Genomic DNA, 13,477 nt, shown 5'->3' on the forward strand with positions numbered 1-13,477 from the left:
AAAAAAAAAAAAAAAAAGCAACAAAGGAAAACAGCTCCTGGGGAGAAAGCGACATAAAACTTCTTTGTATCATATGTATGACTCGGAGGACATATGAGAGGATATTATTATAATGTTAATGTCTGGTCTTTAATGGCGGCCACTCGTTTATGACATGTTCTATGATGATAGTTAAATGACATTCGGTTTTGCAAGCAAAAGCATATCAAACTCAATGGATACGAAGTCCGCTGTATGTTTATCTGATTAAGATAAAGATTAAGAACTTATTTACTTCCCTGGAATTTTGTGGCTTCCCGTGGCAGTGACATCATATCCCGCCCACAAGTAAATCGCCTCTTCTTCTTTCTGAGGGACTGAAGCGATCATCTCTCCCAACTGTCCTTGAAATTCCAACGTTCTGCAAGGGCAGGAAGATCGCAATAATTTCTAACCATTCGTGCCCATAGCGTCCAGTGCTTCCCCCAGAAAACCCATCGAAGCTTATCGATATTAGTTTGGAGTCTTGGCACATTCCATTGCGGGTCATCACAAATGGTCACGAACTTGTCGGTCAACATTTATATCAACACTTTTGTTTTTGTTTTGTTTTGTTTTGTTTTTTTGGGGGGTCCTGTAGCTTAGCGTGAGGAGATACATTCACGGAGGCAGGACTATAGAGCTTGCAGACACCTTACATACTTAGCACCAATGGTATGGCCACCTTGTCTGGATAAATCTCCCCGTGCCCTCTGCCGAGACTGACCTTTGGCGCTTGGCTTCTTGTCCAACGCAGGCGTCGATCCTACGGCAAATAGTCGCTGGTCCTCGATTACAGCACCCAGAAGCGGGTCTAGATTTATGTTATGTCACCGATAATCGTGAGTATTTCACAGTCTTTACGATAGGACGCTATTGGCCTGTTTCTGGATTGTCGCTGATGCTTTTCTTTTCTTCGCTACCGTGCAGTTATTGCAACGTCTGGCCCGTCCCCTAACTACCCGAAACGTGCCTACAGAAACCCGCTCGACAATCTAGTGAAATACCTTGACTCTAAACATGGCGAGGACTGGTGTATCTTTGAGTTCCGGGCTGAGGGGACAGGGTACCCCGACAAGGCTGTCTACGGGAGGATACATCACTACCCATTCCCGGATCACCATCCCCCGCCATTTGCACTTATCCCGGCGATCATGGGGTCCATGCACAACTGGCTCCATGGGTTAGATGGTAAGATTTCTCAGGGGGAAGCACCGGAGAAACGGAAGAGAGTTGCGGTGGTCCACTGCAAGGCTGGTAAGGGGCGGAGTGGAACGGTCGCGTGCAGTTATTTGATGACACATGCAGGATGGAAGATGGAGGATGCTCTGCAACGGTTTACCGAACGGAGAATGCGGTCTGGGTTTGGCCCCGGGGTGAGTATCCCGAGCCAGCTGCGCTGGGTCGGGTATGTCCATCGATGGGTAAACCAAATGGGCAAGAAGTACATCGAACGACCGGTGGAGATCCTTGAACTGCATGTGTGGGGTCTGCGGGATGGTGTCAAGGTTGCGGTGGAAGGCTTCGTCGATGAAGGCAAGAAGATCCAAAACTTTCACCTATTTAAACGAAGTGAACGGACCGTTGTGGACGACGGAAGGGTGAAAACGGATTCCTCCCAGAAGACGGACAAGAAGAAGGCTAATGGCCACAAAAACGGTATCAAAAAGGCTTTCTCATCTGTAGTAGATCCATCGGGTTCGTCCAGCTCATCTAGCTCGAGCTCATCCGAAGAGGACTCAACTACCCAGAAGGGCACGTCAGCTGTTCTCTTCCGGCCTAGCAAGCCGCTCATCCTTCCTACCTCCGATATAAACATTGATTTTGAACGAAGAAGCAAAGCTTACAAAGATTGGGCAATGGTGACCTCTATCGCGCATGTGTGGTTCAACGCTTACTTCGAAGGGGGCGACCAAGAAGATTCAGGCGTCTTCGAAGCAGAGTGGGACACGCTAGATGGTATCAAAGGCACCTCAAGAAAAGGGGTCAGAGCTCTCGACCGGCTCAAAGTAGTATGGAGATATCCACCTTCGGGACCAGAAACAAAGGAACCAGAAACGGCCCCCACGCCGGGCCAAATCATCACAGAGCCCAAACCTGGTGAACCGATGTTCGAAGGCCGTGCAGCTGACTGGCGAGGCCAAGACCCAGGAGAGCAGAAAGGTGTACGAGACCAGGAGAACATCCCAACGCGGGTTCCCGACGTCCCAGAGCACCAGGAAGGGACCAAGAAAGATGCAAACACGATCCTCACAGGCCTCGGCACTGCCACCAGTAGTGCAGCCGCCGCCGCTACAGCTTCGGTGCAGATGCTAGGCAAGGAGCTAGGGCTGAGAAGACAGACAGATGAGAGTAAAGACGTCAGTCTCGCCGAAAGTGACGACAACGAATCGGTGTTAGGTCACCGGAAGCAGGAAGGCGATGAAGAAAAAAGACAGGCTTTAAACAGAGCAGAAAGTGAAGACTTCCAGGGCGTTCAATCTTACTTTGGAAATGGTGATAAAGACGATTCTACAAGCTCCCCGAAGACTACTAAAGCTTCTTGATTTTCCTTCTTTTTTCTTTTGGCTTGTAGATAACATGTGCTCGGGATGATATACAAATCCCCTTTCTTTCCTTGTTTTCCGTCCTTTCTTTCGTCGGCGCTCATCACAGTTAGTTTGGGATATATTTATTTTGGGCCATTTTATGTCCATGTACATACAAAATACCCATACAAAATCTATATTATGATTAATACTAGAAGGCACAAAGTTGCGGTAATTTCCACAAAAATCAGATATATACATATTCAGTATTCTAACGCTACCTTAACTGAGAGCAAGGGACTGATAAAGGACAGGTTTAACACTCAGGAATATCAAAGAGGCACAAACCCCTCCATCCGTTGTCGGGCCTCTTCTTCCTCCCGTTGTAGTCGGTCAGACTTCTTGCGCTCATAAACGGCCCGGACGACGCGTTTCACCTGTTCCTCGCCTTGAGCGAAATTGGCCTTGGCAAGTCCGACGACTGCGTCGATCTGCTCAGGGCTGTATACGAAATTCCAGGTGGAGAGAAAGTCATCAACATCTGGATCGATGGAGCCAGGGTGCGGTGTTAGGGGTCTAGCTGGGTCGGAAACGTTCGCCGAGGACTTGGTCTCCTTTCGTTGCGCGGGAGCTGGGGACTTTTTCAGCGACGAGCTGGGAGGCAGTTCTGGGGCATCTGGGTTCGGGATGAGAGGGAAATACACGACCGCAATACCTGCGTCAGGGCGCATCAAGTGGAAGTCGGACTCTTTGTGATCCTTATTCCTAGGTTGGAAGAGACGCTTTGATGGTGGTGGTTCTTCACCGGAGACTCTCTCTTGCGTGGTACCGACCCATACATTGCAGTAGTCAAGATCGGTGTCTCCATTGCTAGGGTTCTGTCCGGGGTCCGTGGATGGGGTTTGTCCATTGCTCGCAGTGTTTTTATCGTTGTCTTGAGCTTCCCTGATCTTTGAGTCGAGTTCCGCTTCGGAGATATTTTGTGCTTCCCGGAGTTTTTCCTCGGTTTCCTTCAACTTTGTATCCTCTTTTGGCCAGCCGGCTCCTAATGGCCAGCCCTTGACACCTCGTTGTCGTGCGTACCCGTCGACAACTGAAAGCCAGTTCTCTTGCTTTATGTCGGCTGAAGCGTCAAAAGCAAGGATGATATCTACGTCTCTGCCGGGACGTAGCAGTGGATATATGGGCAGGTTATTGCTCATTCCCGCATCCATTAGCCGCAGATGCGAACTTCGGAAGATTGATTCGGGACAGGAAGGTGGCAGGACATCCTTCATACCTAGCACATAGTTCGGTATAGTGGCAGGGTCGATGGGATGAACTCGAACCAGATCCTTATCTTTCCCTTGGATTAAAGAGTCTATGCCTGTAAATCCAGTAATGCCTCGTACCAGTGGTCGTATCTCCTTGTAGTAATGAGATAATGTTGCACAGAAAGCGCTCCCCCAAACTCCCATGAGGCCTGGAACACGAAGTTCAGGGATCGGGTAGTGTCCCTCGGCAATTGCATTGACACCTCCATTGAAATGCCTTCCTAAAGCCCATGTAGGTATGCCGGCCCCGAGCTCCTCGCAGAAGAACTCATAAGGTGTAAACTCGAACCACTGGAACCACGATTCATCTTGCGCCTCCTTCATCAATGTCTCGGGCGTTGGCGGTTTCTTGGTATGGCCATCTTTAAGGCTCTCAATGACCGGGATCTCGTGTCGGACGGCAGTATAAATAGGAAGCGGGTGAGCCCCATCGGTGAGGTTGTATTTCTGGTTGGATAATTTCAAGTCCCGATCTGAGATTCCAAGCTCTCCTTTGGGTACCAGCAGTCTCGCAGCTAACAGCATCCCATATATGTCTACCAGTCCGAAATCCGCTCCAGGGTCGCCTTTTAACTTCTCGACTAACCCACTGAGAAGATATTTATTGGTTGGGGCAGTCGTTAATGCATTGAGAGCCTTCGGCGGGAAAGCTATATGTACGCCCAACCTATGCTTTAGGTGGTCCACCAATTTCTGAAAATCGCGGCCCGTAATAGATGAATGATACAGTGTCTGTAGCCAGCAACTGCCACTGACGCCAGCAGTATACGTCACACAGTCCCACAAGCCAGCTTCCTGCGTGGCCAGATATGACCCAGTCCCAGCGACAAGCGCCCGCAGCCCACCTCCCGAGCCGCACATAGCAATGACAGGGACGTCGTCTGGGTGGATATCCTCTTCAGGAATTTCCAAGTACGATGCAAGTGCTTTCACCCCATGCTCCCGCCTCTTCCGCCTGAACTCTAGTTCCTCACGACATAGATCGCTTCCCACACGAACTCTTGCATCTCGTAATATTTCTGGATTGATATCCGGATCGTGGGCTTCCTTCCAGATATCATCCGCAAGGGAACCGGGGGCCATTGAGAGCTCACGCTGGAGCTTTTGCACTGTCGCTGGAAGCAATCGGGTCCAGTCCGGAATGATATAATTTTTAAGGCTGTCAATTTCGATCCAATCGGTTGAACCCACCGTCTGCTTTACTCCGTCAAACTTATGTAGGATGTTAGTCCATATTGAGTTCGGGTCGCCATGATCGGAGCTGTGTTCGGAGCTCAAGTCCCAAGTGCCTTTTTGCGAGCTAGTAGATGACGGCTTTGCGGACCGGTCGTCGACATGATATGTCGTAGAAGTGGAAAACCGAGCTGTTTGATCGGTCTGTTGTACTGTGTGTTTGTAGTAACGGGTCTGACCACTAGTGGTGTATAGTGCCCCACTGCCCAAAGCTATCAAGACAGCTGGGGGAACAGTCCAGCGAAGACGCAATGCCTTCGCAGCACCCATGTTGTGACAGGTACCGCGCAGGAGAGAGGGGGTACAGGACAGCATGCGACCTTTAAAGCCATGGCGAGTGGGCCAGACCACGGCGATCTCTTTCGTAGCATTTTCCGACTTTACCCAACTTGCAGACAGGGTGACATCATATCACGTGCAATCCTCGGCACAATAGACGGACCGGCTGCATGCCTCTTTGGGGCTAGCAGTGATTGCGGAGTGGGAAAAGCAACCTATGAATTGTCGCTGTTGGTCTGGGGAGTAACAAAGCTCCAACAACTTAATTAATTATGCCCGCTCCATGAGGCCAGGTGCCTCATCGGCCAGCTGTTCAGTTCCTTGGAATCGCCCTGACTTGGATTATCACTTTAGCTCCGACCAGCAAGTCATGACGTCTTTTGGATAGAAGCGCGAGTGAAATTGTCATATTTTCGATTGTCTCATGATTGTGGGACCTGCCGCTCAAGCACTCCCTGACCATGGTAGCCCCAAGGAATACTGCTTACGCAGAGGAGAGCGCGGAGGTGGAGGTGTTGTATGCCAATCTTGAGAAGCTTAAAGTTCTTACCAAGAAAATCCAAGGTTCCCTTGTCCGCCTTGAAACTGGAGGGAACGTCGTGAAACATGCTATTGGGCCTATCTACAGTAATACCCAATCGCTTCAAATCACCAACAATAACATTGATAAGGTCAATGACGCCATTGACCGCCTGCGCCAACCTCTCGACGCAAAGAGTCGGGAGGAGGGCATCATCCGCTCTGGGTAAGCGAATGCCTTGTTATGTTCCTAAAGTGAACAACCTAGCTGACCCAGTATCAGGCCGCAAAATGCTGAGTTGTCGCAATATCTCGCAGCAATAAAACGTGTAGAAAAGGCCCTCGTTGACCTCAACTCCACGAACTTGAGATCAAACCAGAAAGCTATTTCTGACTTCAATTCTTTATTGAGTACCGGGACTGTTCGACTTCAAGACTTGTTACGAAGCAAGTTAAGCGACGACGTCAGTCCTATCGAGCCTTTGCATTATCTAACGAAAGGTGTGTTTCAACATCATGCGTGAAGTTCCTTCGGTCAATAATACTGATATTTCTATGTAGAACTACCGTTTCCTTCGATTCCGGAAGAAACCGTTACAGAGCTAGGACCTATATGTGCCGCAATCAATTCCGCAGCAATTCACGGCCCACAACATGGCGACGGCGGAAATCCCGCCCTTAAAATATATGCTGCAGTTCGAGCACCGTATATCACTTCAAGCCTGCAAAATCTTGCCATTGCATCGCTGAATACTGTTAAAAGACGAGCTGATGATGGCCCTTACAGACAAGGCACTAATGGAATTGGCATTTATTCGAACGCCTTGGAGAACTTCATATACGCCGAGCACGATATCATCTCAAGAATCTTTACTGGGGATCAGCGGGGTTTGGCTCTACAAGCAACATGTCAGTCAGCTATGGCTGAATACTCGAAGACCCTGCGTGAGCTGAATCAATATATCAAAGCCAATCTCATGACGGACTGCTTCTTAGCTTTTGAAATCATTGAGATTGTTACAGCGATGTCTTATCGTGTTGATGCAAAGACAGGGGAGCTCAAGAGCATGTTCATTGAAGCTCTTAGGCCTATTCGCGAAACCGCAAAGTCATCCCTCTCAGAATTGCTTGAAGAAACGAAACGAAAAGCCGCATCCATCCAGGTTCTGCCACCGGATGGCGGGTCTGTGCCTCTTGTCAACGAGGTCATGAGTTCTTTGATCACGTTGACCGCTTATTCTGGACCTCTGGCATCTATTTTAACTTCCTTGGGAGATGGAAACTGGCGCTCTAATTCTAATGCTTCGGGTACTGCTCCGTTAGATGTCAGTCCAGATAGCTCAACACTTCTATCACACTTCATTCTTGACATGATCGAAGCCCTTATGATTGCCCTGGAGTCTCGGGGTCGGGCATTCCATCGCACCAAAGCTGTCCAGGGCGTCTTCCTGTCAAATATATTTTGCAATGTTGACCGCGCTATTCGGTCGAATCCCGAACTAGCACGATACCTCGGCTCTCCCGACAGTATCGCACGGATAGACACCTTTCGCAAGCGCGCTACTTCAACTTATTTGGATTCTTGGAAGGAGACTTCGCAGTATCTGCTTGATGTGCAATACACATCTCGGGGTGCCGGTGCGTCAACTAGACCAACGTCCGGAGGCATTGTTGATTCTAGCGCCATAGTCAAATCTCTTTCATCAAAAGATAAAGACGCAATTAAGGATAAGTTCAAGGCGTTCAATGCAAGCTTCGATGACCTAGTTTCTCGTCACAAGGCTCTGTATATGGAGCGAGAGGTGCGAGGTGTCCTGTCCCGTGAGGTGCAGACTGTGCTGGAGCCATTGTATGCGCGTTTCTGGGACCGCTACCATGAAATCGACAAGGGAAGAGGCAAGTATGTCAAGTATGACAAGGGGAGCCTTTCTGCGCAACTTGCAGCATTGGGATAGGTATACCTGGGTTAAACCCACATCCTAATACTTAGCATTTGTTGGAGGACAATGTGATGGTCTCGAATGCGCTGCGCTGCGTTTCAAAACGCCGTTAATATGTCTATATGTGATTATATCTAGGATTCCGAGAGAGTTCTATTATTTTTTTAATGCTATAATTCTTGAACCACAGAGTACCCGCTTATCTCTTTATCCGCAAGTATTATCAAATATCATGTGATGATAGCCCCTCCGGATTTAACTCATAACGTGACTGATAAGCGGAGCCCCGCTAAGTCTGGCCACCGCAAGCAAAATTTCCGTCGATCACGCACACACTCTGCCCCCAAACCTCCTTCTATTTCTCTTCCTGCCTTTCAATTCCTTGTGGAAGTGCTTCGATTTCATTTTGGCAGGATGTCCGCAAGCAACGATGTTTACCAGACCCCTCTCAACTCGCGTTATGCGAGTAAGTACCCGCAGTATGCTTCTACAGAAAGCTTGTACTAATACCGCGGGGTTCTGTAGGCGATGAGATGAAATACCTCTTCTCTCCGAGAAACCGTTTCTCCACCTGGAGAAAGCTCTGGCTGTGGCTTGCTGAGTCTGAGAAAGGTATAATCTTGCATAGTCCAGACGTCAGATAACGCTTCCCCCCTAACCCGTCATAGAGCTCGGCTTGTCTATCTCTGATGAGGCCATTGAGCAGATGAAGGCCCACCTTACCATCCAGGACGAAGAGTTCAAGGTTGCTGCTGAGGAGGAGAAGCGCCGCAGACACGATGTCATGGCCCACGTTCATGCTTACGGTCAGGTCGCACCCGCTGCTGCTGGCATCATTCACTGGGGTGCCACTTCATGCTACTGCACGGACAATGCGGATCTGATCTTCCTCCGTGACGGCCTCGACATCCTCATTCCCAAGCTTGCTGTCGTCATTGACAAGCTGTCTGCGTTCGCTCAGCAGTACAAGGACCTGCCTTGCCTTGGTTTCACTCACGGCCAGCCCGCTCAGCTTGTTACTGTCGGAAAGAGAGCCTGCCTCTGGATTCAGGACTTGCTCATGGATCTGAGAAACTTGGAGAGGGCCCGTGATGACTTGCGCTTCCGTGGTGTCAAGGGTACCACCGGTACTCAGGCTTCTTTCCTCCAGATCTTCGACGGAGACCACTCCAAGGTTGAACAGCTGGACGAGCTTGTTACCCAGAAGGCCGGCTTCGATTCCGCATTCATCATCTCCAGTCAGACCTATTCTCGAAAGATCGACGTTGACGTTGGCAACGCCCTGGGCTCTTTTGGATCTACCTGCGAGCGCATCGGCATCGACATCCGCCATTTGGCCATGCTTAAGGAGGTTGAGGAGCCTTTCGAGAAAGACCAGATCGGCAGCAGTGCCATGGTTAGTGGCTTATATGATAACAACAGCCCTCTTTTATCTAACCGATTCATAGGCTTACAAGCGTAACCCCATGCGTTCTGAGCGTCTGTGCTCGCTCGGAAGACACCTCCAGAACCTCCCCAAGGATGCACTGGACACCTACTCCGCGCAGTGGTTCGAACGTTCTCTGGTAAGACAGTATTAGTTTCTCCGAAAAATATTATACTAACAACCACCAGGACGACAGCGCCATCCGTCGTATCAGCATTCCCGAGCTCTATCTCTCTGCCGATGCTTGTCTCATTCTCCTGAGTAAGTAAGCGCCAAAGTCTCCTCGAGACGATAACTAACTCCCTCAAGACAACGTTACCTCCGGCTTCGTTGTCTACCCCGAAGTCATCAAGCGTCGTGTCAATGACGAACTTCCCTTTATGGCCACGTAAGTCCCTCAATGTCCCCTAAATTACAAAACGCCATATACTAATCGTCTCACAAGTGAAAACGTAAGCTATCTACGATACCATCCACTAAATACACCAAGATACTAATTGATAAATTTAGGTCATCATGGCCTGCGTCAAGAAGGGCCTCTCCCGCCAGGACGCCCACGAGGAGATCCGTAAGTGACTCTCATAAAGAACACCTTGCCACCTCATTCTGACAAATTCTATCCTAGGTGTCCTCTCCCACCAGGCAGCAGACAATGTCAAAAAGCATGGCAAGGACAACGACCTGCTCGAGCGTATCCGCCGCACCGCATTCTTCAACCCCATCCTGGGCGAACTCGACACCCTCCTCGACCCTAGCACCTTCGTCGGCCGTGCCCCCCAGCAAGTCGAGAAGTTCACCTCCACTGAGGTCAAGAAGGCCCTCGAGCCCTATGCCGCTGCCGTTGCCAAGGCTGAGACCTCTACGCTTAGCGTTTAAGGTTGCAGACATACATGACTTTCCCTCAAAGTGCAGGCCAGACTCCAGGGGGAAAGAGGATGCCTACCAAACGGTGAACCCCCTTACTGTGAAGGATGAAGACAATGTGACAAGCATGAGAGGAGGTTTGTTTGTCTCAGGCAAACACATGTGAAAAGTAACATAGAGTTAAAACCACGCGCAAAATTTTTCATTTTCCAAAGGGATCACCAAATTATGTATATAGTAATCGATGACTGAGATGTTTATTGCACTTTTCCTCTGTTTCATGGCGCTTTACTCTACAGTACTTGTAACATAATACGCCGGGCCGGGCCCCGAGTCTATGTGCGGTTGCACTAAGTGGAATCACGGATACTTGTGTGTTAGATTAGGGCTATCAAACGGCCATCGCCGCAGCACAAAAGTACCTAACTAACCACCCGGCCCACCAACTGGTAGTAAGCATAAGATCCACTAGGTTTTTTAACTCCGAGGTAAACCATATCACAATCTGTTCAGTGTTCACACACTGACCCCGCCGTCCCACTTTCAGAAATGAGGGGTACTCGTAAGACCAAGCAAGGGACAGTAAAGAAACAAGAGAGACACAAGTGAGTGGGTTGTATTACAAATACAAGATATGACGTGTAAGATACAAATCCGTAATATACATGAGAGAAGAAAAATCTGAAAGGGAAATCGCACTTCAAACAACCATTCGTGTCTTAATATGACATGTGAGGTTTCAAATATGAAAGTGTAGGTCCGGGTCTTTCTTTTCTAGCATTTTTTTTTTCTGTTCGGACTTATTTGAAAATACAGGTTGGGAATCAAAAAAGACAGGAGAAGTAGCGTTGTGATGCAACAGGCGTGCAGAAATATAAAAGTTGTCGTTAAATGCATCAATCTCGTGTATGATAAAAAATCTATGTAAACTGTGAAAATGGTTTAGCAAGGCGATCAAAAGGGGAAAGAGCAAGATGCAGAAGCAAGACTTCGAGGAAATTACACTCGTAGAGGGAGGGGTACTGCATACCTCACCACCCAAAAGTACAGAACAGGATAGAACCCAGAAGCCATGTGTCCTTGGCATGTCATCTAGCTGCCGTATCACGCATATCACACTATGGTCCAGCCCCACCGTTTAGAGCATCGACAACCAGTTAATTACCTGAGAAGAACAACTATGTTAAGAGAGGCACTTGCTTCAGTGAAAGGCAGAGAAACTTACCATCATTGCCTGAATCAATGCCTCCTTCTCACCATAGTGCATACCATCCCAGCTATCTGCTTGTAGCGTTGCATTGTACATTCCCAGCGTTTCCATACCTCTGGTTCGTGCCGCCTCAAATGTATCCAGCGTGTATTGCCAACTACTCGCGTGGATGTTGCTTCCAGAATGCTTTTGGTGACCCGGGGCAGTTGGACCTATCCAGAGGAAGGGCATATCACGTTTACTAGATTGGGCCATTCCTAGCCATTCATCCATACTATTTCCAGCAATCCCAAGTGAATAGGAAGTAGAAAGAGAAAGACTCTGGATCACAGGAACAGGCTTTCCCTGACCACCCGCTCGGTTGATGAGCTGTCGGAATCTCTCTTGAGCGCTCTTCGAAGCAGGTGAGCTCGTTGCTGTCACAAAAGAGTGGGGAATAGCTGCATAGTAGACCTGGTCAGCATTTGAGGCAGAACATAACCTGGAAATGGCAACCATAGTTATTTTTTTAAAGGGGGTCTATGCTCACAAGATGAACAGGTATTTGGGCCTGAGGTTATTTTGTTATCGTTTTGCTTCTCCACCTGCTCGCTAGAGGTAATTCTCAGCGGTAGACAGGAGGCGCTGGTGAACTGTGAGCCGCATCTGCATTTCTCAATCTGCTCCTTGGTCATCTCCGATCCTCTCAAGGCACCAGTTGCGAGGTCCCCCCGAACAAGGATATTAAATCCGGCGTAGATATCGGCGAGAGATTCATCGCCAACGAAAACGAGAGCGCCAAACTTTTGCAGAATGTCACATATTTCAGCGTTGCTATACCAGCGATAGAAGCAGCCTGCACGACCAGAATTAGTCAGTTTCCTACCGGTAAGGAAGGAAAAGGGACATAAAGACAGAGCTACTGTGGCGGACCGTTTGCTTCGTGGCATCAGCAGACCACAATCAGCATCTCGCTCACCTTTGGAAATATATGCCTCGTCAAAGCCATGTCGGCCGCCATTACTCATTGCACTGAGCAACGAATCTCGAGTCTGGCAGTACGAATGGCTCAGAGCTCTCCGGTCCTCCATTTTAGGGGGTTCGTAGAGAGCAAGAGATGAGATGCCACACTCCTGGCGTCCTACATACCGCTCCAGGAGACTGCCAGCAAGGTCTGTCAGTTTGGTTCTTTATCGGAGCTCTAACATTTTCAGGATCTCACGGGTATAAAACTCACTCCGAGGAGGTGTCCGTGACGATCATACTGGGCTGAGTAGAGGTGAAGGGAAGAAAGAAAATATCACGGATGAGCCAGACAATGTAGAAGACCCCGAGGACCCAGAGGGATGCCATCAGCTTGTAAGTAGATGATCGCCAGGTGACTCTCCGTACCAACCTGCGTCCATTAGGGCCTTCGATTGGACCACGCCGCTGTGGCTGATTACCCGGCTGCATACTTGTAAATGGATATGCAAATGCCTCGTTCGCCGACGACGTGGCCATTGGTTCACTATGGGATGTACGGCGACGAGACATAGCCGGCATGTTGATATGCACGTGCAGTTCTGGAAGGGGGGGTGGGAGGAAAGGGCCGTGCAGAAGTATGAGTGAGAAAGTCGATGCAATCTTAGAGATGATGCATCTGTTCAGGAGTAGGGCTGCTTTAGTGGCAAAATTTTTAGAAATACAAAAGGGAAGTGAAAAGGAAAAGGGACCGAGGCGTAAGAGGTAAATTGGGGCCAAAGCAGAGGAGGGGTGCAATCGTCGTCGTGAATCGTTAGTCGTGAGAGGAAGACGCTGGGGGAGGGGCACTTGGTGGAAAGTATTCAGTAAGGAAGTCGTGCGGTTCAGTGTCCTCTGCTATTTCCCAATTGGGAACTTTCGTCGTCTTCAAATTGTCCTGGTTTTTTTTTTTTGTTTTTTTTTTATTCCCGTGTTCTTTAATCTCTCTCTCCTTTCCACTTCCTTCTCCTAGATCTGCGATCTCTATGTAAAAAGTTTTGGTCCTTGTTCTTGATTGTGAGCAGGTCCCCCTTTTTAATCCTCGCGTTTTTCAACGACCCTAGGAGATTAACGAGCAGAGCCGTTGATTATAATCCCCCAGCCACGCCACGATAATACGAAACGATACACAAATCTCCACAGTTAGAATAAACGGAGTGTAAAAA

General features: G+C 49.0%; 5 protein-coding genes across 5 annotated transcripts in view; 2 read left to right on the plus strand and 3 right to left on the minus strand.

Annotated features, from left to right (window-relative positions):
• Positions 1-192, minus strand: part of BDV38DRAFT_48834 (uncharacterized protein) — a 329-nt gene extending 137 nt beyond the window's left edge. Inside the window, exon 1 of the mRNA XM_032063434.1 lies at positions 1-192. This exon is cut by the window's left edge and continues 137 nt beyond it. Within this exon, the coding sequence (XP_031906795.1) occupies positions 1-73 (73 nt within the window). The 5' untranslated portion in view covers positions 74-192.
• Positions 193-581: 389 nt separating this feature from the next.
• BDV38DRAFT_266460 (putative phosphatidylinositol-3,4,5-trisphosphate 3-phosphatase) lies at positions 582-2,768 on the plus strand. Its single transcript, XM_032056451.1, has 3 exons — positions 582-693; positions 776-860; positions 949-2,768. Exons 1-3 carry the CDS (start codon positions 691-693, stop codon positions 2,562-2,564), a joined length of 1,704 nt encoding a protein of 567 aa, XP_031906796.1. The 5' UTR covers positions 582-690; the 3' UTR covers positions 2,565-2,768.
• BDV38DRAFT_266463 (putative phospholipase A2 (PlaA)) lies at positions 2,766-5,414 on the minus strand. Its single transcript, XM_032056452.1, has one exon. It carries the CDS (start codon positions 5,405-5,407, stop codon positions 2,879-2,881), a length of 2,529 nt encoding a protein of 842 aa, XP_031906797.1. The 5' UTR covers positions 5,408-5,414; the 3' UTR covers positions 2,766-2,878.
• An 8-nt stretch (positions 5,415-5,422) lies between these two features.
• BDV38DRAFT_276546 (Cullin repeat-like-containing domain protein) lies at positions 5,423-10,132 on the plus strand (the record flags this gene model as incomplete). The annotated part of the gene is made up of 14 exons (XM_032058239.1): positions 5,423-5,429; positions 5,840-6,116; positions 6,174-6,391; positions 6,452-7,790; positions 8,049-8,220; positions 8,256-8,296; positions 8,387-8,442; positions 8,499-9,226; positions 9,279-9,395; positions 9,445-9,517; positions 9,566-9,644; positions 9,702-9,708; positions 9,767-9,824; positions 9,882-10,132. 14 exons carry the CDS (start codon positions 5,423-5,425, stop codon positions 10,130-10,132), a joined length of 3,423 nt encoding a protein of 1,140 aa, XP_031906798.1.
• A 1,126-nt stretch (positions 10,133-11,258) lies between these two features.
• BDV38DRAFT_276547 (uncharacterized protein) lies at positions 11,259-12,854 on the minus strand (the record flags this gene model as incomplete). Its single annotated transcript, XM_032058240.1, has 5 exons — positions 11,259-11,285; positions 11,346-11,770; positions 11,860-12,165; positions 12,289-12,470; positions 12,547-12,854. 5 exons carry the CDS (start codon positions 12,852-12,854, stop codon positions 11,259-11,261), a joined length of 1,248 nt encoding a protein of 415 aa, XP_031906799.1.
• Positions 12,855-13,477: the final 623 nt, after the last annotated feature.

The sequence above is a fragment of the Aspergillus pseudotamarii genome (genome assembly GCF_009193445.1).
Source record: "Aspergillus pseudotamarii strain CBS 117625 unplaced genomic scaffold BDV38scaffold_154, whole genome shotgun sequence".
Classification (NCBI taxonomy): Eukaryota; Fungi; Ascomycota; class Eurotiomycetes; order Eurotiales; family Aspergillaceae; genus Aspergillus; species Aspergillus pseudotamarii.

Coding starts and splice junctions, on each gene's coding strand:
- BDV38DRAFT_266460 (XM_032056451.1), top strand. Junction 861..948: donor ATGTTATGTCACCGATAATC/GTGAGTATTTCA, acceptor GCTACCGTGCAG/TTATTGCAACGTCTGGCCCG.
- BDV38DRAFT_266463 (XM_032056452.1), bottom strand. CDS start 5,407: ATGCTGTCCTGTACCCCCTCTCTCCTGCGCGGTACCTGTCACAACATG.